The 26,029-nt window shown below is 43.9% G+C and overlaps 1 protein-coding gene across 1 annotated transcript in view; it reads right to left on the bottom strand.

The window, feature by feature from the left end:
• Positions 1-26,029, bottom strand: part of LOC140134144 (uncharacterized) — a 79,176-nt gene that overhangs the window by 27,253 nt on the left and 25,894 nt on the right. Inside the window, exons 6-15 of the mRNA XM_072154781.1 lie at positions 25,042-25,155; positions 24,598-24,618; positions 23,930-23,950; positions 23,551-23,595; positions 20,431-20,484; positions 20,157-20,201; positions 14,567-14,593; positions 12,115-12,141; positions 11,972-12,016; positions 1,043-1,096 (exon numbers count right to left, since the gene is read on the bottom strand). Of these exons, the coding sequence (XP_072010882.1) occupies positions 1,043-1,096; positions 11,972-12,016; positions 12,115-12,141; positions 14,567-14,593; positions 20,157-20,201; positions 20,431-20,484; positions 23,551-23,595; positions 23,930-23,950; positions 24,598-24,618; positions 25,042-25,155 (453 nt within the window). The remainder of the gene's footprint in view (positions 1-1,042; positions 1,097-11,971; positions 12,017-12,114; positions 12,142-14,566; positions 14,594-20,156; positions 20,202-20,430; positions 20,485-23,550; positions 23,596-23,929; positions 23,951-24,597; positions 24,619-25,041; positions 25,156-26,029) is intronic.

Raw genomic sequence — 26,029 nt, 5'->3', positions numbered from 1 at the left:
TACTAGAATCAAGCTTCTTGGGGATTGGAGGATGCGTCCCTTCTGCCTGCTTTCAATCTGAGGTTTCAAGACCTCAGGAGGACCTTGAAATGTCCCGAAATGACTCTTATGTACATGTGTATTGAGAGGAGGAACAGATGTACAAAGGGTGAAGGTCCTTCTCGGTATGCATCTATAAACTGTGTCCAATAATAGACCATATACAAAGTTTTTTTCTTTTAAACAAATATTTTCTTTACTTTAAAATCCACAGGTATACATTATTCACAATTCCATTGCAGTAATCTTCATCACCTAATTATGCTGTTTTTGCGAATGAAGAATTGTTTGTATAGTTTCAGTTAATACTATTAATGATTGGTGGAGGTGTAAAACCTAGCACTCCTTTCCACACTCATTGAAGTGAAGAGTAACTGTGCCTGCATTGGGCTGCCCCTAACCACACTATTCACATTTTAATTACGGTGCCCATTCTATTCATTAACATGGAGTTTACTAACTTACCCTATGCATTTATATGGATATTAATAACCTATCCTTTCCATTAATCATATCTGGTTGAAAAATCCCTTTAACAATTAAATTGCATTGTCTATACTAATTTGCCAAATGTTTCTCAGGAGGAATAAAGAGGTGAAGATCCTTCTAGTCAGATAGTACCGGAAAAGTGCAACATGTTCTTTCTATGTGTTTTACTAACAAGGAAAAAGGTCAATTTTTTAATTGTCTGCATCCTCTGGTAATTTAAGATTATCAGTATGTGGGAGCAGATAGAAAACTTTGTCAAGCAGTCAAAATATGGTAATTCTGTTGAATGAAACATCTGGAAACATCATGGAAACATCTTCCATGACAAATACAACTATGGGACAATTATTATTGCACAAATTGAAGTAAACCTAAAACTAAAGACATAGAGAATGCCATAAGTGGTACATGAAACTGTACACATATGCTGCAACAGTGGACAATTCATATATATTACATAAATATTTTTAATGACTGTAAATAATCCCTTTATACTTAGGTGATGTTATCTTACTTCAGGGCCATCTTCACCTTTGCATCCTGGTAACCCAGTCAGTCCAGGCTCACCCTAAAAATGAAAAAAGGACCTCATTATGTGAAACCATATTCTTCTAAGATGTGGTTTAATAACACTAGTACTGTATGTTCTACTCAGCTTTCTCCAGCAATCCTATAGAAGTAAATGGTGTGGTTTTCTATACAAGATCCCCGTCGATCAGATAATTATCCTCTACTCAGTGGAAGGAGAAGCACTAAAATTACAAGTATACCGTAAATACTTGAGTATAAGCCGGGTTTCAGTACAAAAATTGTGCTAAAACACTGTACTCCCCTTCTCACCGCCCCTCTAGGTCTTCTTCTTGCTTTAGATGCTCCGGCTCCTCTCTGGGTCCTCCTGCTCCTCTCTGGGACCTCCTGCTAGTCTTCGGGTCCAGAGCAATGCCGGCGCCAAGCCAATGGCAAGCGGTTGATGTCATTGTGTGCTGGCCAAAGGGACCCGAAGACCGATCCGGAGAGTAGCTGGAGCACCCGAAGCAAGAAGAGGACCTGCGGGGGGTGTCAGACAGGTGAGCACAGTCTTAATTTGGGGGACATGGGCTGGTTATAAACTGGGAGGCAGAGGCTGGCAGGCTATATACTGGGGTAGGGGCTGGCAAGCTTTATACTGGAGAGGAAGGGGCTGGCAGGCTATATACTGGGGGCAGGGGCTGGCTGTATACTGCTGGATGTGGGCTGGCAGGCTATATACTCGGGGAAAGGGCTGGCTATACAATAGGGAAGCAGGGGCTGGAAGGCTATATACTGGGGGTTGACTATATACTGGGGTGCAGGGACTGGCTGTATACTGGTGGGCATGGGCTGGCTATATACTGGGGGGCAGGGGGATGACCAGCTTTATACTGGGGGGGAGGGGACTGGCTAGCTATATACTGGGGGAAGGGGGCTGGTCAGCTTTATACTAGCTGGAGGCTATTACCATTGCATTTCCCACTCTAGGCTTATACTCGAGTCAGTAGGTTTTCCCAGTTTTTTTGTGTTAAAATTAGGTACCTAATTAGGTATGCAATTTGATGGCGATATATAAATAAAGATTATTAATATCTCGGATTATACTCGGGTTGGCTTATACTTGAATATATATGGTACCTCAATAAAGACTATAAGCACCTTTGTTAAAGGCTGTAAACTACATTCATTTGGTTTAATATCCGTCCTTTAAATATTGAATGCTATTATAGATGACTACTATGTGTTCAGCTTTCTGCTCCCAATCATATATCACAAAAGCTCAATTTCTAGATTTTCTACTCTCAATTTGGAACCAATGTATACTGTGCTACTATTACTATTACCTATGTAATACTTCCCCCTGCAGAGTTCTACTTGCTATCCACTCTGATATAAAGCCAGTGTAAGTCATACTCTCCCTCTGCGGTCAGCCATGTGTATGCTTTCCTTCCAGTTCTACACTCTAACCTGTATTATCTTTCCTTCCTTTAGCCATGTCCACACTTACGGTAGTTATGCCATGTTCTACCTTCTTCCCCTCCATGCTGGGGTCTTCAGGGAATATTTTAGGGTAGCCTATCCATTTTTCACACCAAAAAACAATAATTGGCTAAAAATAGATGGCAAAAAACTGGTCCCCTAGCATGATCTGAGAAACAAAGAACTGCATTCAGATGACTTCAGTGTGCTCTCCAATCTTTTTTTGTGGACCCATTGACTTTAATGTAAATCCATGTGTCAGAAATTTTACATGTTCTAGCTCTGTACCTGAGATTATGTTTTACGGAATGCTGCGTGGATTGACAACTCAGCAGCCACTCACAGCACAGAATGCATATATACACAGTCCTTTGGGAGTGCTAGATGGCTGCTCCAATAAGCATCTTATTGGTGGTTCCGGTCACTTTATTTATACCTGCTTCTTCATAATATATGTGCTTGTTATTGACTTTGTCTTTCTGGCTCTCTTTGAGATTGTGAGATAATCTGCTATGATTCTGACTTTTTGCTTTAACATTTACTACTATTCTGCCTTATGATTTTGTACCTTGCCACCATCTACAGTTTGTCTGACTTTGCCTTGTGGTCTTGCCACTCTTTGTTTGTCAGTCTTTCTGCATTGTACAGTTATCGAGGGTAGGGGTCGCTGTCTAGTTGTTGCCTGTGATGTAGCACTGATGCTGCAGCCCAATAGTGGCTGAATGGTGGTGCCTCTTTTTAAGAGTCAGTGAATATGGAACATAAGGACTAGAGATGAGCGAACATGCTCGTCCGAGCTTGATGCTCGGTCGAGCATTAGGGTACTCGAAACTGCTCGTTGCTCGGACGAATACTTCGCCCGCTCGAGAAAATGGCAGCTCCCGCCGTTTTGCTTTTTGGCGGCCAGAAACAGAGCCAATCACAAGCCAGGAGACTCTGCACTCCACCCAGCATGACGTGGTACCCTTACACGTCGATAGCAGTGGTTGGCTGGCCAGATCAGGTGACCCTGGGATAGACTAGCCGCTGCCCGCGCTGCTCGGATCATTCTGTGTCTGGATGCCGCTAGGGAGAGAGCTGCTGCTGGTCAGGGAAAGCGTTAGGGTGTTCTATTAGCTTACTGTTAGGCAGGAGTGATTCTCAAAGAACCCAACAGCCCTTCTTAGAGCTACAATAACGTTCTACTTTTTTTATTTTAATTTGCATCTAGTACCATTTTGTGAGGAATTAGCAGGGGGACTTGCTACCGTTGTGTTTAGCTCTTAGTGGCACACATATCCATAGCAAAGACCGAAGTGGGAAAATTTAGTAGGGGTTGGATTTCAATTAGGCACTAACTCAGTGTCATCTCATCTGGCATAGTAGTGTGCTTTGATACTTGGCTAGAAAATAGCCATAGGAGAATACAAAGAGCTTACTTACGCCTACAGTAGCGTTCTATATATTTGATTTCTGGTTGATCTGCTGGTGGCTGTACTTTCTGCAGTGCATGTACTAGCCAATTCTGAGCAATTTGTAGTGAGACTTGCGACCGCTGTGTTCTGCGCTTAGTGACGCACATATCCATAGCAAAGACCGAAGTGGGAAAATTTAGTAGGGGTTGGATTTCAATTAGGCACTAACTCAGTGTCATCTCATCTGGCATAGTAGTGTGCTTTGATACTTGGCTAGAAAATAGCCATAGGAGAATACAAAGAGCTTACTTACGCCTACAGTAGCGTTCTATATATTTGATTTCTGGTTGATCTGCTGGTGGCTGTACTTTCTGCAGTGCATGTACTAGCCAATTCTGAGCAATTTGTAGTGAGACTTGCGACCGCTGTGTTCTGCGCTTAGTGACGCACATATCCATAGCAAAGACCGAAGTGGGAAAATTTAGTAGGGGTTGGATTTCAATTAGGCACTAACTCAGTGTCATCTCATCTGGCATAGTAGTGTGCTTTGATAGTTGGCTAGAAAATAGCCATAGGAGAATACAAAGAGCTTACTTACGCCTACAGTAGCGTTCTATATATTTGATTTCTGGTTGATCTGCTGGTGGCTGTACTTTCTGCAGTGCATGTACTAGCCAATTCTGAGCAATTTGTAGTGAGACTTGCGACCGCTGTGTTCTGCGCTTAGTGACGCACATATCCATAGCAAAGACCGAAGTGGGAAAATTTAGTAGGGGTTGGATTTCAATTAGGCACTAACTCAGTGTCATCTCATCTGGCATAGTAGTGTGCTTTGATACTTGGCTAGAAAATAGCCATAGGAGAATACAAAGAGCTTACTTACGCCTACAGTAGCGTTCTATATATTTGATTTCTGGTTGATCTGCTGGTGGCTGTACTTTCTGCAGTGCATGTACTAGCCAATTCTGAGCAATTTGTAGTGAGACTTGCGACCGCTGTGTTCTGCGCTTAGTGACGCACATATCCATAGCAAAGACCGAAGTGGGAAAATTTAGTAGGGGTTGGATTTCAATTAGGCACTAACTCAGTGTCATCTCATCTGGCATAGTAGTGTGCTTTGATACTTGGCTAGAAAATAGCCATAGCAATAGGATAGCATTGTTTGGTTTTAAAAACTAAAAAAAAAAACAAAAAACACAAAAAAAACAAAAAACACAAAAAAAAACAAAAAACACAAAAAAAAACAAAAAAAAGTTAAAAAAAAAATAAAGTTATAACTCTCATTTTAAAAATGTTTAACCCGAGGGCTAGGGGTAGAGGATGAGGGCGGGGACGTGGGCGTCCAACTACTGCAGGGGTCAGAGGCCGTGGTCCTGGGCGGGGTGAGACACCACCTGCTGATGAGGGAGCAGGGGAACGCCGCAGAGCTACACTCCCTAGGTTCATGTCTGAAGTTACTGGGACTCGTGGTAGAGCACTGTTGAGGCCAGAACAGTGCGAACAGGTGATGTCGTGGATTGCTGACAATGCTTCGAGCAATTTGTCCACCACCAGTCAGTCTTCCACGCAGTCCACCCATGTCACCGAAATCGCCACTCCTCCAGCTCCTGCACCTCAGCCTCCCCCCCCCCCAGTATGCCCCCTCCCAGGAAAATTTGGCATTTGAACCGGCATACTCTGAGGAACTGTTTTCTGGACCCTTCCCACAGTCACAAACCACTTGTCCGGTTGCTGCTGAGCAATTTTCCGATGCCCAGGTTTTCCACCAGTCACAGTCTGTGGGTGATGATGACCTTCTTGACGTAGTGGAAGTGTGTAAAGAGGTGTCCGACGATGAGGAGACACGGTTGTCAGACAGTGGGGAAGTTGTTGTCAGGGCAGGAAGTCCGAGGGGGGAGCAGACTGAGGGATCGGAGGATGATGAGGTGACAGACCCAAGCTGGGTTGAGAGGCCGGGTGAACACAGTGCTTCTGAGACGGAGGAGAGTCCTCGACCAGAACAGGTTGGAAGAGGCAGTGGTGGGGCCAGATGGAGAGGCAGGGCCAGAGCTGGTGCATCAGCGCCAAATGTGTCAACTAGTGAAGCTCCCGTGGCGAGGGCTCTTGCGGCGAGGGCTAGATCTTCAGAAGTCTGGAGGTTCTTTAAGGAAACACCGGATGACCGACGGACTGTGGTGTGCAACATTTGCCAAACCAGGCTCAGCAGGGGTTCCACCACTACTAGCTTAACTACCACCAGTATGCGCAGGCATATGAATGCTAAACACCCCACTCAGTGGCAACAAGCCCGTTCACCTCCGGCCGTGCACACCACTGCTCCTTCCCCTGTGTCAGCTGCTAGTCAGCCCCCTGCCCAGGACCCTGCCACAAAAACCCCATCGTCGCCTCCACGATCCTCCACAGCATCCACCAGCGTTCAGCTCTCCATACCCCAGACGCTGGAGCGGAAACGCAAATATAGTGCAACCCACCCGCACGCCCAAGCCCTTAATGTGCACATCTCCAGATTGCTTAGCCTGGAGATGCTGCCCTATAGGCTAGTAGAGACCGAGGCCTTTCGCAACCTCATGGCGGCGGCCGCCCCTCGGTATTCGGTCCCCAGCCGCCACTACTTTTCCCGATGTGCCGTCCCAGCCCTGCACCAGCACGTGTCAGACAACATCATCCGTGCCCTGACCAACGCCGTTTCTGACAAGGTCCACCTGACCACGGACACGTGGACGAGTGCTGCCGGGCAGGGCCACTATATATCGCTGACGGCACATTGGGTTAACTTGGTGGAGGCTGGGACCGAGTCTGACCCTGGGGCTGCTCATATACTGCCGACGCCGAGGATTGCGGGGCCTACCTCGGTCCAGGTGTTTCAGGCCTACTATGCCTCCTCCTCCTCCCACCCCTCCTCCACCTCCTCCTCCGAACTACCATCCGTGGGCACGGCGCCATCAGTCGGTAGCTCTAGGCACAGCAGCAGTGCCGTCGCTAAGCGACAGCAGGCGGTGCTCAAACTGCTGAGCCTAGGCGACAAAAGGCACACCGCCCAAGAGCTATTACAGGGCATCACGGCGCAGACTGATCTGTGGCTGGCACCGCTTAACCTCAAGCCGGGAATGGTTGTGTGTGACAACGGCCGTAACCTGGTGGCGGCTCTGCAACTCGGCAGACTGACACATGTGCCATGCCTGGCCCATGTGTTAAATCTGATAGTTCAGCGTTTCCTCAAGACATACCCCAATCTGTCTGATTTGCTCACGAAGGTGCGCCGCATCTGTGCGCATTTCAGGAAGTCCAGCCCAGATGCTGCCACTCTCAGGGCAGCGCAGCGCCGCCTCCAACTGCCCGCTCACCGACTGTTGTGCGACGTGCCCACGAGGTGGAATTCAACACTGACCATGTTATCCAGAGTTTACCAGCAGCGCAGAGCGATTGTAGACTGCCAGATGTCAACTTCCACCAGAACTGGTAGTCAGGTCAGTCAGCTTCCTCAAGTCTACAATGAGGAGTGGACGTGGATGTCTGATATCTGTCAGGTGCTGAGTAACTTTGAGGAGTCAACACAGATGGTCAGTGGCGATGCCGCCATCATCAGCCTCACCATCCCGCTGCTTGGCCTGTTGAAAAACTCTCTGGTCAGCATGAAGTCGGAAGCTTTGCGCTCGTCACAAGAGACAGGGGAAGAATATTCCCTTGTTGATAGCCAAAGCACCCTCAGGTCTGTTTCTCAGCGCATATCGGAGGAGGTGGAGGTGGAGGAGGATGAGGAGGAAGAGGAGGAGAATGTTGGCGAGACACAAGAGGGGACCATTGTTGAGTCCTTCACTGTTCAGCGTGTATGGGCAGAAGAAGAGGAGTTGGAGGAGTTGGAGGAGGAGGAAATGGACAGTCAGGCCAGTGAGGGGAGTGAATTCTTACGCGTTGGTACTCTGGCGCATATGGCAGATTTCATGCTAGGCTGCCTATCCCGTGACCCTCGCGTTCAAAGAATTTATTCCAGCACCGATTACTGGGTGTTCACTCTCCTGGACCCACGGTACAAGCAAAATCTTCCCACTCTCATCCCTGCAGAGGAAAGGAGTGTGAGAATGCATGAATACCAGCAGGCCCTGGTGCACAAGCTGAAACAGTATTTCCCTTCTGACAGCGCTAGCGGCAGAGTGCGTAGTTCTGCGGGACAAGTAGCGAGGGAGAGTAGGCGAGCAGGCAGCTTGTCCAGCACTGGCAAGGGTACGCTTTACAAGGCTTTTGCCAGCTTTATGTCACCCCAGCAAGACACTGTCACCTGTCCCCAGTCTCGGCAGAGTAGGGCTGATCTTTACAGAAAGATGGTGAGGGAGTACGTAGCTGACCATACCATCGTCCTAAATGATCACACAGCTCCCTACAACTACTGGGTTTCAAAGCTGGACATGTGGCACGAACTGGCGCTGTACGCCTTGGAGGTTCTTGCCTGCCCTGCCGCTAGCGTCTTGTCCGAGCGGGTTTTCAGTGCAGCTGGTGGCATCATCACCGATAAGCGTACACGCCTGTCGACTGACAGCGCTGACAGGCTGACGCTTATTAAAATGAATAAAGGCTGGATTTCTCAGAATTTCCAATCTCCACCAGGTGAAGGAAGCTCAACCTGAATAATTGATCCACTCCTCCTCCTCCTCATTTTCCTCCTTCTCCTCCTCTTTGTACAGTAAAGCAGAGGAAAATGGCTATTTTTTGACAGGGCCCACTGGCTCTTGCTATAGTACTTCATGCATTTAATTTTTCTGGAGGGCCACCTACCCGGTCCTCTGTTTGAAACAATTTTTGTGAGTGCCACATACAGGCACTCAATCTATTCCATTTTACTGCAGGGCCACCTACCTGCTCCTCTGGTTTGAAACATTTTTGGGACTGCCACATACAGGCACTCAATCTATTTCATTTTACTGGAGGGCCACCTACCTGCTCCTCTGGTTTGAAAAATTTTTGGGACTGCCACATACAGGCACTCAATCTATTCCATTTTACTGCAGGGCCACCTACCTGCTCCTCTGGTTTGAAACATTTTTGGGACTGCCACATACAGGCACTCAATCTATTCCATTTTACTGGAGGGCCACCTACCTGCTCCTCTGGTTTGAAAAATTTTTGGGACTGCCACATACAGGCACTCAATCTATTCCATTTTTCTGGAGGGCCACCTACCCGGTCCTCTGTTTTAAAAAATTTTTGGGACTGCCACATACAGGCACTCAATCTATTCCATTTTACTGGAGGGCCACCTACCTGCTCCTCTGGTTTGAAAAATTTTTGGGACTGCCACATACAGGCACTCAATCTATTCCATTTTACTGGAGGGCCACCTACCTGCTCCTCTGGTTTGAAAAATGTTTGGGACTGCCACATACAGGCACTATCCAAATTAAATTGTCTCCATAGCAGCCTCCACACGTTGTCTCCATTGCTACCTCCAAAAGTCGTCCATATAGCTGCCTCCATACATCGTCCCTTTATCAAACGAGGTGTGTCAGGCAGAAATTTGGGTTGTTTTCATGGATTCCACATCAAAGTTGTTAACTTTGTCGCCACCCTGCTGTGTTATCCACAAAATATACTGGCAAACTTTTACCATTTAGGGATATTATTTCAGCGCTTCTTGCGCATCTGTTTACATTCCCCTCACCCGGCATATCCTAAACTTATAAGAACGCTACTACACTTGATCTTATACAAAAGGTTCTTAGAAGTGCTGTTTGGGGAGTAGCCTAGAGACAGGGGCTTGGATTGGCGAAAGCTCGCCTGGCAGCGGAGCGCCAGCTCCATGCGCATCATGCGCTTCTTGCGCATCTGTTTACATTCCCCTCACCCGCCATATCCCAAACTTATAAGAACGCTACTACACTTAACTTGGTGCAGGCTGGGACCGAGTCTGACCCTGGGGCTGGTCATATACTGCCGACGCAGAGAATTGCGGGGCCTACCTCGGTCCAGGTCTCAAAGGCCTACTATACCTCCTCCCACCCCTCCTCCACCTCCTCCTCCTCCGAATTACCATCCGTGGGCATGGCGCCATCAGTCGGTAGCTCTAGGCACAGCAGCAGTGCCGTCGCTAAGCGACAGCAGGCGGTGCTGAAACTGCTGAGCCTAGGCGATAAAAGGCACACCGCCCAAGAGCTATTACAGGGCATTCCACATCAAAGTTGTTAACTTTGTCGCCACCCTGCTGTGTAATCCACAAAATATACTTGCAAACTTTTACCATTTAGGGATATTATTTCAGCGCTTCTTGCGCATCTGTTTACATTCCCCTCACCCGCCATATCCTAAACTTATAAGAACGCTACTACACTTGATCTTATACAAAAGGTTCTTAGAAGTGCTGTTTGGGGAGTAGCCTAGAGACAGGGGCTTGGATTGGCGAAAGCTCGCCTGGCTGCAGAGCGCCAGCTCCATCCCAAGATCCAACTAACATAGTTGCAGCACCTTTAATCTACTACTAGTTCACTGCCTCCATAATAATAATAATAATAATCTTTATTTATATAGCGGCATCATATTCTGTAGCGCTTTACAAATCATAGGAAACAAATACAAATGTAATGTAACAGAGCACAACATTTGTATGGAACAACAGGAGTGAGGTCCCTGCTCGCCAGAGCTTACGGTTTATGAAGATGATGGGGTAACACGAGGTAAAAGAATATTTAATGGTCAAGCCATTCTTCTTAGGGAATAGAAAAAAATATAATAAATGGAATTGCTGTCGCTTGAACCACTCAGCCGTCATCTTATATACCAGGTCCAGGGTGAATGGGACTGCAGAGAAGTCTGGTGCCTGTTGGTTGCTGGATAACAGATGGGAGGACGACACAGGACGGGTTAGTAGAAGAGTTAAAACTTCATGCAGTTAATGAGTGTTATAGGCTTGCCTAAAGAAATGGGTTTTAAGAGCACGTTTGAAACTTTGGAGGTTAGGTATTAGTCTGATAGTCCGGGGCAGAGCATTCCATAGAATTGGTGCAGCTCTAGAGAAGTCTTGGAGACGCGAGTGGGAGGTCCGCACTAGGGTAGAGGTTAATCTAAGATCACTGGCGGATCTAAGAGCACGGGTTGGGCGATAGACTGAGATAAGAGAGGAGAGGTAGGGGGGTGCAGCATTATACAGAGCTTTATGGATGAGGGTTATTATTATTTTAAACTGTATTCGAAAGGAGACTGGCAGCCAGTGCAGCGACTGGCATGAACTGTAAGCATACATGGTCCCCTTATCAAACGAGCTGTGTCAGGCAGATTTTTGGGTTGTTTTCATGGCTTCCATGTTAACTTTGTCGCCACCCTGCTGTGTAATCCACAAAATATACTGGCAAACTTTTATCATGTACCGATATTATTTGAGCGCTTCTTGCTCACCTCCTTTGGTTCCTCTCTGACACCCATTGGTTTGAAGCCTGAGTCCAATTAGGGTATGTCGCCATGCCACTCTCTAGCCTGCTGCCGCTGCCTCTGCATGCCGTCCCCTATAGTGTCAGGGTCAATTATTGGATGTTTTAGATGCTATCTAGCTTCATTCTGTCACTCTGTCATGGCCATGCTGTTGCCCATAATTTTGGCATAATGGTGCGATTAGGCAGCCTCAGAGGCATCCATGCATGCTGCCCCTGCTGTTTCCTGTCCATTTCCGTGGTGTTTCCATCCTTTTCTGAGGTTCCCAGGTGTTTGGCCAAGCTTCCCTGTGCAGAGCCTTGGTCCCCTTGAAAAATGCTCGAGTCTCCCATTGACTTCAATGGGGTTCGTTATTCGAGACGAGCACTCGAGCATCGGGAAAAGTTCGTCTCGAATAACGAGTACCCGAGCATTTTAGTGTTCGCTCATCTCTAATAAGGACTGATAAATAAGTCATTCACTGGCTTTTGCTAGCATACGCCTCTCCTGACTGGGAGCCCAGCAAGAGCAGCATTGCTGGTTTTCCAGAGGTTATATAAAGTAATTATTATTTATTATGTTGTTTTATTGCCCTTGGGGGTTAATTAAAAAACCACAAACACAAAATTTTAAATCTTTCAATGCAAAGATAGCCATAGCCTTCTTACCTTTGCACCATCGTTTCCATCAACCCCATGTCTGCCTTTAACACCCTATGAACAAAACAAAATACATTAGTTTAAACAAGTTTAAAAAATAAGTTATTTAGATGTCAATATATCTTTAATTTATAGGATAACAAACTTCAAACCTTCGGTCCCCTTTGTCCTTTTGAGCCCTGTTCCAAATAAAGAAATGTTGAAAAATGTAAAGGAGATTTGAATAATTCAGAATGTATTATTTTCACAATTAACAATTGTATTGTTTTTTATCTATTGAAATTTCCACATAGCTATACATAACAAATATTCTAAACACACAAAAAACTATTAAGTAAAAAAAAGTCTTGAAATATAATCGCTGATAAAACAAACAGTACTGTCAGGATTCAGGATGAGTGGATCCTCTGGACCACCACGGAAGGTGGTATTCGCCCACAGCTAGGACCGGAATCTAAGTTGCACGTGGTCTTTACCAGAGCCCGCCGCAAAGCGGGATGGTCATGCTGGTGCGGGGTACCACCAGGTCGTTTCCAAGGTGCGACTAGCCCATGGTGGCAGCCGAGGTTGGAGTCCCTTAGCAGGAGACAGTCTCGTGGTCAGGTTCAGGCACAAGGTCAGGGGAGGGGGCAGAGATGCAAGGTCAAGTCCAATCCAGGGTCAGCAACGGAAGGTCCAAGCAGATGGGAACGGGCAGGGCCGGCTCCAGGTATCAGTAGGCCCCTGGGCGACAGAGCCTTTGCAGTGAACTCACGTGCCAGCATTAAAAATTCAAAAACTAAAAAACTGTCTCCTGTTCCCTGAAATATTCCCTAGCTCATCATCCCAAACAGCCGTGTCACGGTCAGGGCAGTTTTGAGGTCATTTAACCAACAGGGCGAACCTAAAAATGTGTGCCCCTCCACTCTGCCAAGTAATAAAAGAACTCATATACACACCTCAGCTGCTGCACAACCTCATAATACACATCACTGCTGCTGCAGAACCTCATAATACACACCTCAGCTGCTGCAGAACCTCATAATACACACCTCAGCCGCTGTAGAACCTCATAATACACACTTCAGCCGCTGCACAACCTCATAATACACATCACTGCTGCTGCACAACCTCATAATACACACCTCAGCTGCTGCAGAACCTCATAATACACACCTCAGCTGCTGCAGAACCTCATAATACACACCTCAGCCGCTGCACAACCTCATAATACACACCTCAGCTGCTGTGGAACCTCATAATACACACCTCAGCTTCTGCAGAACCTCATAATACACACCTCAGCTGCTGCAGAACCTCATAATACACACCTCATCTGCTGGGGAACCTCATAATACACACCTGAACTGCTGCGGAACCTCATAATACACACCTGAGCTGCTGCGGAACCTCATAATACAGACCTGAGCTGCTGCTGAACCTCATAATACACACCTGAGCTGCTGCGGAACCTCATAATACACACCTGAGCTGCTGCGGAACCTCATAATACACATCACTGCTTACACAGAACCCTCTCTACTTCTCATGTACATTTGAGATGATTAATATCATTCACACATCCACACATGCAGCAAGACAGGCAGACAGATACATGCAGACAGCTACAGAGACATGCATAAAGATAGACAAGCATGGAGGCAAACACACACACACTGACAGACAGACACATGCAAACAGATACAGATACACCTGCAGGCAAAAACATTGTCACACATATAATACACTCAATATATACTTATCCATACATGTCACATACCATCACACCCTGTGGTGTCTGCAGCAGCCCTGGCATCACACAGAGGAGTCCTCATGCTTCTCCTCCTCCTCCACCTCCTTGTCCCGATTTCTGAGCTGCCGGATTTCAGCATTACTGCAGCTTCGTGGGAAGAGGTGATGGGGGGAGGGTTTAACCCACAATGTGCTGCACCACACAGGCAGCTCTGCAGCCTCTGCCTGTGCTGTGTCTTGTCTGAGTGGGGGAGGAACAGTGCAGGACACAGCTCAATCACAGGAAGTAAAGAACTCAGGACACAGAATGCAGGAATATCGTTGGAGAGTTTTCTTTAAGTTGTAGGCACAAAGATCTGGTGGGGAAGGAGGGAGGCACTGATTAATAGAATTGGAGGTGTTCAGCCAGCGCACCAATCAGCAGTGCGCTGGCCCTTTAAACTTCCTACAGCTGGCGCGCGCGTCCTTGGAGGCGGGGACGCGCTCGCACGGCAATCCGGTGGGGATCAGGAGTTGGGACAGGTAAGATCAGAGCAGCGGCAGCCGCGGTGGCGCGCGTAATGTATAATTTTAATAACAGTAATGTATACTTTTATAGATTCTAGAAAAGTGCAGAATACTTATGGTTGTCTGTTCTATAAGTACATCCACCTTATGTCCATTTCAACAAAAATGTATTCAGTAGTTATGGTATGATTGCATAAACTAAAGAACAAGTCTTACTAATTATTAATTAATTACATTATTACTTAATAACACAACTGAATACATGACAACTCTTTCATCTGAATACGATTTGTAAGAAGTAAATGCTAAATTTCTGAAAGTCCATAAACTGAATTTTTTTAGTTTTTATAGGAAAGCATAACCTACCTTATCACCTGGGGGCCCTCGGGAACCCTGTATGAAATATTATAAAAATTAGAATAAGGTTCTAAACTTACATATTTTCCTAAAATATGATAGTAATCCAATATGCACCTTAATTTTGACCTTACTATTAAAGGGATGCCAAACATACAAATGTAGCAAATGTCAAACACTACAATTTATTTTAATGGTATGAAATGCGTTGAATAGCAAGTTAACATTTCTTAGTATACATATTTCTGAAAACGCCTAAATGAATGCAAAATACTAATTCTGCCTTGGCATAAAATATAGAATTATGTCATTAAGATAAAGAAAACTATTCCTACACTAGGTCATTCTGATACAATATTTTGATGGTCAATTGTATAGCAAGTATATATTTGAAGGTTACATGAGGACATTAAATACAAATTGTCTACCAGCTGCATTGGTTTCCTTCATCTTTAATACTTTCCTATCTATAAAAAGGAAAGAATTGCAATGCCTGATCTAAATGTATAACATGCATGATTTGGTTTTTATGGGTTGACTCTCCAATCCAGATGGAAAAAGAGTTATACAATTCCAGTGGTGATTGTATTCTGTAACCTGCCACACAATTCTTTACATCTTTATCATGTTTACATTACTACGATTTCATTTTTTATTAACTATTTATTTGTGTAATTTACTCTGGTTTATTATATTATAATTATATTTAGATTTTTATCTAAAGACTTTCTGAAATAATAACTGTATTGTCTAACAATTACTTCAACATCTCACATGGTTGCAACTTCAATAGATGTAGAACTGTAGACTCACATAATCTTCAAAGTAAATTGGCTGGAGATAATTAACTATTTCTATTTTTATTAGGTGTTTATTGAGAAAGCCACAAAAATAGCTATTTTGACAAAAAGCATCTGTTGTATGGGGTTATATTTAACAGTTTGTGGCTTTTTTCTAGAATTACTTTGATCCAACAAACGTGATGAAGCAAAATAAAACAATACGCATGTCTTCTTTCTCTTGCAATTCGGTATTGGTAGCACTTTGTGTATCAGTATATCCACATTAGCCACATGCTATACTACCAATAGCCCTGCTCAGCGATGAGAATCCAGGATGGCAATCAAAGCTCTGTGACTACTGATTGGCTTCAGTGATAATAAGATATCTTCTGGTAAACAAAGACTTAGAGGTGCACAGAAACATTGTTGCTGGATAACTGATGATAGAAGAGGTAAGTATTGTTTATTGATGTTTTGTCACATTTTGTGTGTTTTTTATGGAAAGTCTAATAACGCATAATACATTTATAAATCTGTTTGTCCACTCCTCCATCGGCTAAGACATGCCATTTAAGTCAAAGCTCATATTCCAGCTTATAACTGCCTGCAAACATGTCACTTGGTAAATTAAATTGCGCAGATGGAGAAGGGAGTAGGAAGAATGGGTTGGCACAAGGGTGATGCTGCAGAAGTGATAGAGTGGAAGCCAACACTCTAGGTCAGTGATGGCGAACCTTTTAGAGGCCGAGTGCCCAAACTGCAACCCAGAACCATGCTTATTTATCGCGAGGTGCCAACCAAAAATTAAAGCAGTAACTTATTGCTCCCTGTTCAACAACTTTCAATCATACTGGCCTCCTGAGGACAGCAACACAGTAGAAAGATGGGAAATTTTCATCATTTTAGCTTTGTTCCAGTTTCCCTCTGTACACAGAGAATCGTGGGGCCAGCAGGAGGTCCTCCAAAAATAATTCAACCCTGTCTAATTCCTTCCTCTCCCTAAAGTCCCAAGTAGCGAAGTCAGTATCAAAATATTACTGAAAGCAGCATGTTTTAAATTGCTTGGAACTGCGGGAAGATTCTTTGACTCCTGTCTGGTGTGCTGGGGCAATGGCCCGTGTGCCCTCAGAAAGGGCACCGAGTGCCATCTCTGGCACCCGTGCCATAGGTTCGCCACCATTGCTCTAGGTGCACCACCAACCTCATTTACATATTTTTGCAAAGTTATTTTTTTGGGGGCAACAGGTATGTTGGTATCAGGGTAGGGGGCTTGTGTAGGGTAGTGCCGATAGCTTAGATGTGGTGGGGCTGGTGGTACGCTTCATTTAAGTTGGATAACCAAATTATGATATTATTTTTACATCCTTCTTTGTTTTATATCCATGGAAAAATTATCCTTTTCCATCAATTACAATGTCTGTTTTTCATTATTTTTATATCTCTTATTGGTTTCACATTTTTTAGCCATTTGTTTTTCATATTAAATTAAAATAAATGGAAGGTGATTATCACCTAAAAGGGTCACAGCTTTCACTATAGTCCTGGACCCCAGGTGGTGAAACATGTTTATTAGTCCCACATTAGGGAAATTCAGAGTATTATGGCAGCAGAGAGACTACAGTAGAAACAATGACAGAACAATATTGGAGATAAATGAACAAAAAAAAAAAAGAGAATGATAAAAAAGACAAACAAGAAGACAAGCAATGGTTGGCAGTTTGATATTCAGTCTGTGGATGGGACTTGCAGGGGCTAGTTAGGTGGGGGGGCACAGCTTACTTCCATTTGGGCCTTGTTGGTTAAATAGCCTGATTGCATAGAGGAGGAATGACTTCTGATAATGCTCCCTTTCCCACTTGGAGTGAAACAATTGGTCACTGAAAGTGCTACCCAATGCCACCACAGTCTAATGCATTGGATGAGAGCTATTTTCCAGAATAGATTTCAACTTACACACTCGAACATCTTACAGGGGGTTGGGCTTTGAGTCATCTATTAGATTATTCCCAATCACTACAGTGTACCTTAAAGAGTTAGCTTGCTACTTATAATAGATTTAATGTGCAACATCCCCACCGGGACCTTGCCTTTTCTTGAGGCCTGGAAGCAGCCGGGGCCCAGAATACCGGAGGGGCTGGTGGTCGCGGCCTAGGCGTGCTAGTGTCACGGTGCTTGGTATGGGGAGCGGAGGGCTGTCCTACAGCCTGGCTGGTCTCCAGCGGGTGGTGTGTGCAAGAAATTTAGATGAGGGAGAGGCTGTGGTACTGGTTCTCCCTTGGTCAACCCCTTAGTGTCTGTATTATGAGTCCCTGGATGATAGATGGGGGCGCCCTTGATGGTGATACATCCGTAGGCAGACGAAGGCAACGTTGTGCATAAAATAACTTACAGTTCTTTATTCGAACCAACAGCAGCAACGGGCCAAACGATTCTATACAAAGGCAGGTTACTGGAGTGATCTTGAAAAGTGAACCTCAGGAGTTTGGTCACCAGCCTGGAGGCAGATGCAGGCTGGGATGTAGCTGTGTCCAATGCTGGAAGCTGCAGCTTTGTCCTGGGTCTTCTGTGTGAGCTCACTAGGGGTGTCAGGCACATTCTGTCTGGACATTCAGTGTGGAGTTGCTATGCCCCTCTGTCAGGAGCTGGGTTACAAGAGCTGCTCATGAGGTGAGAGCTCAGCACTAACTCCCTGTCAGCACTAACTCATCTAACTGACTGTACTGACTGACTTGAATGTTGGCACCCTCTAACTGTCACTTCTCCTCAGCTCCTGGTCACGTGGTCTATCCAGGCAGTATCTACTGCTGCATATTGCCTCTTGGTGTACTGAATGGTACAAGGGGCTTATTCGCAACTACTCCTCTGCCATGCGCATTGGCAGGGATATTGCATACCCCCAGGGCAATTGAAAGAGCCGCCCACGGCTCGGCTATGGACCAGATGAGTCCACATACAGGACAGCATGTAGGGGTGCAGGTGGTAAATGTGCACTTGCTTAGAAGTGCTGGCTATGTGCAGTGTAGGGGACAAACCACCCATGGTCCTGGAGACAGGCACCTGGGTTGGTGTTGGACTAGGTACACAAAATACAGTGAATGTGACAGTTGGTAGCGAACACCCTTAAACCAACTGTATGTGGGAAAGGTATGGTGTCATGTCCTGTAATCCACTCCTTGCACCAAGGCCTGACTATTTGTTCGAAAACTCTTCTTCCTTGGCGACAAATAGTAATACATTTAAGTACCTGCAATACATACAATAAACTTTACCTGCCATCTGACGGTGTTACCCTGTGTGTATGGCATATACTAAAACTGGGGAAGGAAGGCTGTATATACTATAACTGGAGAAGTGTGGCTGTATATAATATAACTGGGGGGAGGCTGTATATAATATAGCAGGAGCAGGGAGCCTGTATGTAATATGACTGTTGCAGGGAGGCTGTATGTAATATGACTGGGGCAGGGAGACTGTATATACTATTACTGGGGAAGGAAGGCTGTATATAATATAAATGGGGTGGCGAGAGTGTATATAAAATGGCTGGGGAGGGGAGCCTGTATATACTATAAATGGGGAGGAAAGGCTGTATATGCTATTACTGGGAGGGGAGGTTGTATATAATATAACTGGGGGGGGCTGTATATAATATAACTGAGGAGGTGAGACTGTGTATAATATGGCTGGGGAGGTGAGACTGTATATAATATGGCTTTGAAGGCTGTATATACTATAAATGGGGAGAAAAGGCTGTATATACTATAACTTGGATGGGAGGCTGTATATAATATACCTGGGGAGGGGAGGCTGTATGCAATATGACTGGGGAGGGGAGGCTGTATATACTAGAACTGGGAAGGTGGTGCATATAACTGGGTGGGAAAGGCTGTATATACTAATATGACTGGGGGAGCTGTATATAATATGACTGGGGAAGGGGCTGTATATAATATAACTGGGGAGGGAAAGCTATATCTACTATAATTGGGAAAGGGAGGCTGTATATAATATAACAGGGGAGTGGAGGCTGTATATACTATAACTGCGGAGGGGAAGCTATATATACTATAACTGTGGAGGGGAGGCTGCATATAATATGACTGGGGAGTGGAGGCTTTATATAGTATAACTGGGGAGGGGAAGCTATATAAAATATAACTGGGGAGGGGAAGCTATATATAATATAACTGGGGAGGAGGGTACTATATATGGGAGCCAGATTTAATTATACTAGTGGGGGTCTGCATAGTTATGTACAGTACATAATGATACCTGAGTGGCGGGATGTACATGGTAGCAGGTGCTGTATATAATTCATTGGGGGTTTCTATAGGGGGCTGTATATGGGATACTGCTTATAATTATACCACCAGCAGGGTGGGGAATCTTTTTATATGGGGTTATTTGAAATAATATATACATTTTGGTTAGATACTATATGATAATTTATTAGGGGGTAATATAGTATATATTATAGTACATTAGGAGGGGCTCCATTGCCTTATGAGCTGGCGGCGCTAAATGGGGATGTTATCAATTGTTGGCAAACACTTTAAAAATGTTGTTCTGTATTTCCGTGGGCCAAATATATCTGGGAATCTGGCATGGGCTGTTAGGGGTGGGAGGGGCATCATTTAAACTTTTGCCAAGTTCAAAAAATAAGAATCCAATTGGCCCTATGTCTAGTCATGTTACAGTGGAAATCTAGACTGTCTGGTAGTGATTCTGCTTAATATATTGCCAGGTATGTTGAGCATTTATAAAAAACTGCCAGCAAAAAATGTAGTGTAATGAATTATAATGATTTTCTAAATCACCTTAATTCCTGCATGCCCAGGAGGTCCAGCATCACCAGTAGAACCCTACAAAAACAAAACTTATAATTCATTATTTCTATTTATTGTATAAAACTACAACAATTTAATTAAAAAATAAATAAAACAATATTAATAGGAGGTCAGAATAGGTGCATGGGAGAGTCTGACCTCCCTCACCCCATTCATCAGTGCAATTTATTTACTACATTTATAGATGAAACTAAGCGCTTTATTAAAGATTTGGTCAGGACAATTGTACGATGTCAAAGCATACCTTGGGTCCAACAGCACCTGGTCTGCCAGAGGGACCTGATCTTCCTTCACTGCCCTGTAAAATTTTAATAAAATAGGTATAAAATGTTTTCAAGCATGATGGAAAATCCCTAAATAACAACTCAAAATAAGCCATAATATCTATAGTATAATTCTGTGCAATTTTTTTAAACAAACTCTCCTTCCTTTTTAGAAATGTTGTATAAGGTATTTTCAAAATTCTCAATAAAAGTGTATAAAGATAAAACCATGACATAAAACAGTTCTCCAAGAACATCACAGCTATTGTTTAGCGGACTTGAACCACAAAGTTGGTCCAGGTGTAGCTCAACTTCCCAGCTGTAAACAGGCACGATCTGTGCAGGTATAGCTCGTAGGCGTTAAATGCCAGTTGTAAATGCCAGTTGCAAAGTCAACAGTGGCTTTTAAATCAATGCAGCAGGGCGTCTTGGGTATGATTGACATTCCCAATTACATCATCAGGGATAGATGACATGTGTGCTGCTGCAGAAATTTAAATGCCACTGGCTACTTTGCCAGTGGTACTAAGCCGTACATACCCGCGATTGGTGACACCACTGATCGTGGGTATGACTGATGGGAAAGAATTCGGTGTTGGGTTCGGTGTTGGGAAAGGGAGGCTGTATATAATATGACGGGGGAGTGGAGGCTGTATATACTATAACTGGGGAGGGGAAGCTATATATACTATAACTGTGGAGGGGAGGCTGAATATAATATGACTGGGGAGTGGAGGCTTTATATACTATAACTGGGGAGGGGAAGCTATATAAAATATAACTGGGGAGTGGAAGCTATATATAATATTACTGAGGAGGGATGGCTGTATATAAAATAACTGGGGATGGGAAGCTGTATATAATATAACTGGGGAGGGGAGGCTGTATATAATAAAACTGGGGAGCGGAGGCTGAGTAAACTATAATTGGGGAGATTTCTAAAATTCAAATTTTAATGGGTCCACTCATCATTAATTCTAGCTATACCATACTATAATGCTGGATGGCGACGGCTGACAACGCCCCCTCTCTATGCCCACTGCAGTGTTATCTATGACCATGGAATTTTGCAACGTTCTGTGTCTGTAGGATATGCTGGCAGAAATGTTCTTAGACGATCTGCTGCTTGTGTAGGGTCTTTAAAGGGAACCTACCACCACAAATCTACCTATAAAGGTAGATCGGGTGGTAGGTGGATCAATGGGACGTGAAGATAGCCCTTTTAAGGGCTAATCCTCACGTCCCCGCACTTTTTTAGTAACTTTTATTTGACTTTTATGCTAATTTTCTTATGCCCCTACTGGGGCGTGGAGTAGCCGCATCTGAGGTTACACGAGGCGGCTACTCCACGCCCCGGTAGCCACTTTACCCCTCCTACTCACCATCTTCGGCACGCAGCTGCTCGTAGCTGCGCGCCCTCGTCCGACAATCCTGCAGTCTGCGCATGCGCAGAACAGCAGGCCTGCGTCTGTGCAGCCCCGGCTTCGGAGCAGTGACCGCGCAGGCGCGGGCCTGCTGTTCTGCGCCTGCGCAGACTGCAGGATCGTCGGACGAGGGCGCGCAGCTACGAGCAGCTGCGTGCCGTAGATGATGAGTAGGAGGGGTAAAGTGGCTACCGGGGCGTGGAGTTGCCGCCTCGTGTAACCTCAGATGCGGCTACTCCACGCCCCAGTAGGGGCATAAGAAAATTTGCATAAAAGTCAAATAAAAGTTACTAAAAAAGTGCGGGGACGTGAGGATTAGCCCTTAAAAGGGCTATCCTCACGTCCCATTGATCCACCTACCACCCGATCTACCTTTATAGGTAGATTTGTGGTGGTAGGTTCCCTTTAAAGACCCTAATCTGGCTGATTATTTTTCAACTATGCATCAATTTTCCCATTTTGTTAGAGTAACACAATAATCACTTTGGATTTCTTGGATCATTGTACAACCTAATTCCTCTTTTAAGGCTCATTCAGACCCTGCACAATTATATAATAAAGATCTATGATCGTGTAGTGAAAGAAGGTTGGCTGAAAATACTAAAAAGAAAGGCCTAATCGAGTGCACAACCTATCCAGAATACCTTAAATTAGAATTGGTTACTAGGATGTCTCTATGTATTTGGATCAGTATTATATTGTATTATATACTTGTAGGTCTTACCAGGTAGCTTCCAAACAAGCCACGTAATCTTTGCTATAGCTGGCCTGCCAGAGATTATGCTGTAAACTTAGTAAGAAATTGGGATTTTAACAACCCCATGGGCCTGTATCACAGGCTTTGTCATAGTCATCTTGAAATGTTACACTGGACCTATTAGGGATAACTAATGGCTAGAAAGGTAGACCTGTCAGCCAAACAGAGGATTTACAGAATTTAGATCAGGTGGATCAGGTGTCCATGTTTAATTCCTTCTTTTCTCGGGTAATGCATGCTTCTGGTTGGGGTTTCTTTCTGTTATCAATGTCCTCAGGTTTTTTATGTGATCTGTTTGCCATTTGTAGATTGCAAGCGGGAACAGTGTGAACAGCCATTCAAATGGAATTTTCCTTACTCTCAGGTCGTTCTGAAATGGCTTAAGTTATGTCTCTTTCTATTTTTTTACTAACATTATGGGAGCTATGTCTTGTAAGACTGATATGGCTGAACCTCATCTTGTATAGAACCATGGATCCTGCCATTCCTGAGAAGGACCTCTGCATCTGTGCAGCTAATCATGCCACATATAACATATCTGAGGGTCAGTGAGGCGCGATCATGGCCTGAAGGCCCTGTGAATGAATTCTGTCCTGATCTGCAAAGCTCTTTCAGGCCCAAGGAGCATCGTAAATATTTTGGCTGCCATTATAGGGAGGACTTTGTGTGCAATGGATTCTGGCAGATCTTAGTGTCTCATGTTTTTCCACCTGGTCTAAGTCTCCTGATCTTCCACTCAGAAAACGGCTTTCCAATATAGATTCTCACTCTGTTATTTTATCTTGTGAGTTTGTGTTCTCGGGTGGTGTGGCCAGCGTTTTACTCAAGTATTTCTCAAAATTGCTTCATATGCTCAGATGTTTAAAAAAAGATCTTACCTTCAAAAGTTAAACAATGCAATAATAATTGCTAGGACTTACCGGATCTCCAGGAATTCCAGGTGGCCCCGGTGGTCCTCTATGTTGCTGTTGTTTTAAAAGATAATTAAAGAAGAATTAGAATTTAGTATTCTGTACTTAAGATATAGACTATTTTTATTTTCAAGAGAAGGAAAGAAAATAAATGACGATTACAAGTGTATTCTGCTAGCCTGAGAGCTGCATTACATCCAGTGCATGTTCTAATAGTTCTGTGTCTGGCTATTCCATAAATCTTACTTATTTTTGTATACAAGATGTTAACTGGAGTATCAGGATTCACATGTAGGGCTGCATGTGTAGACTGTGTGGACTTTCCATACGTGATGAGCCTATTGACTTCTACGCAGATGAAAAACACAAAGTCCATATTGCTTCTTACCTCACAATTTAAGGCACAGCACTGCAGAAAAAATATAATAAATAGATTAAAATAAAATTTATTAATTTCTAAGTAAATAAAAGTGATGGAACAAAATACCAGGCCTGCCTCAATAAATGAGTTTTAAGAGAATGTTTAAAGCATTGGGGGCTGGTGATAGACCAGGATAGGGCATTCCAGAGAATTGGTGCAGCTCTGGAGAATTTTTGGATACATGCGTGGGAAGTTCGAATTAAGGAAGAGATAAATCTAAAATCACTAGGAGATTTAAGAGCACGGATTGGACGATAGACTGAAATGACAGAGGTAGGGGGATACAGCATTATGAAAAGCTATGTGGGTGAGGGTTATTAACTTAAACTGTATTTGGAATGAAACAGGCAACCAGTGCAGTGACTGGCACAGACTGGAGCCATCCGTGTAGCATTTGTTCTGAAAGATAAGCCTGGCTGCTGCATTAAGAATAGATTGGAGAGGAGAGAGTCTAGTGAGCGGAAGACTGATTAGTAGAGAGTTACAGTAGTCTAGAGTGAATTAGAGCAACAATTAGTGTTTTAAAGGTTTCAATTGTCAAAAATAGTCAGATTCTAGAAATATTTTTAAGGTGCTTCCGGCAAGAGCGAGCAACAGATTGAATATACGGTGCAAAGAAATAAAATAGAGCATACCGTTGTCTGGGAATCTTCAATCTACAAAAAAGGACAATGGGCAAATGAAAATACTGCGATGTAAATACATCTCACATACTTTAAGTAATGATATATGCACCTACTACTCTTGACATAACCGTAGAAGTATCTCTATAACTGCTACTTATAATATTAAAATCACTCTCATTGGGAGACCTTTTTTTCCCTATACTTTTCCCCTTTAACTAATGCTGTTATTGTCTACTTTGCGCCAGCAAAATCTTACTGAAAATCATGTGATCAGTGGGATGCTCAAAGAGCCAATGAGTTCTGTGGATGTGAGAACATACATATAAATTAAGCATAGATTTCAATTGCTGAAGGTTCAATGATGTTACAGTATGTAAGAAATGGAGTGTATAATTATATGTGTTGAAGATATCTCACTATCTTTTCTGACCTATGTTTTCCATAATGACTCACCATCAGACTCAAAATGCGTTGCACTATGGCTTGATGCCCTTCAGGGTTTTCATTACTGGATTTTAGATTGTGAGTATATCTGGAATCTGAGGAAATATCAACCAAGCGGTCACCCTATAAGGAAATACACAATGTACAGTCATGCTTTGCACACAAATCTTAATATGTATACCACTAACTGTAGAGCTTAAAGTGGGTGGTCTATGTATAATTTAAAGGTTATTGATATTTTGAAAAAAACTGTCCCAAATGCTCTAACATAAAAATAAAAAAAGAATCCATTTTTTTTCCTTTTTCCCCCAGGCAATGGAGTGATGTAGTTTTGGTAGTCCCCACTGTCTTTTTTACTGACTGCCATCTCCTGACCAATGAGCTGTAACATTATTTACTGATTAGCATAGTAGAATAGTGGTGGCTTAGTGGTCACTTACCAGCAAAAAGTAAAGGCAGACTGGATGACTGGCACAACTATAATGCTGGCTCTCCAGTAGAAAAAAAAAACCTTCCTGACTCATCCCTAACCGACTCTGCAGCTATAACACACCAATACACACCCTTCTATGTTTAATTATATAACCTTAGAAATGATGAAACAGGTGACAAACAGTCATCCTGGAAATTTAAGATTGCTGTCTTTCTAGATAACCTGCACCTTCCATAATTAATCCCTTCCCAACTAGAATCCTTATCTAATCCATTCACTACATGAACTAGAGAAGACCATAAGTGAAACTCCCTTTGGAAAGACCCCGATAGTCTCCCATAAGCATATAATAAAGCTTTAAAAACAAACTTCTCCCCCAGATGCTAGATACCTTCTATTCTCTTACTCCAACCTCAGGGTTTTTTTTCGAAACAATCACTCCTAGCCCACATAAGTATTCTTGCTAATAAAGCATGTGTCACAATAAGACAGGTACTGCCGATATCCCTGGTGGATGTAGAACTAATTGCTAAATTAATTGCATTATATAAATAAAGGAATTAT

This window comes from Engystomops pustulosus, chromosome 5 (assembly GCF_040894005.1).
Source record: "Engystomops pustulosus chromosome 5, aEngPut4.maternal, whole genome shotgun sequence".
NCBI classification, from domain to species: Eukaryota; Metazoa; Chordata; class Amphibia; order Anura; family Leptodactylidae; genus Engystomops; species Engystomops pustulosus.
The sequence above is the reverse complement of the archived record's forward strand: the minus strand, read 5'-3'. Positions and strand labels throughout refer to the sequence as shown.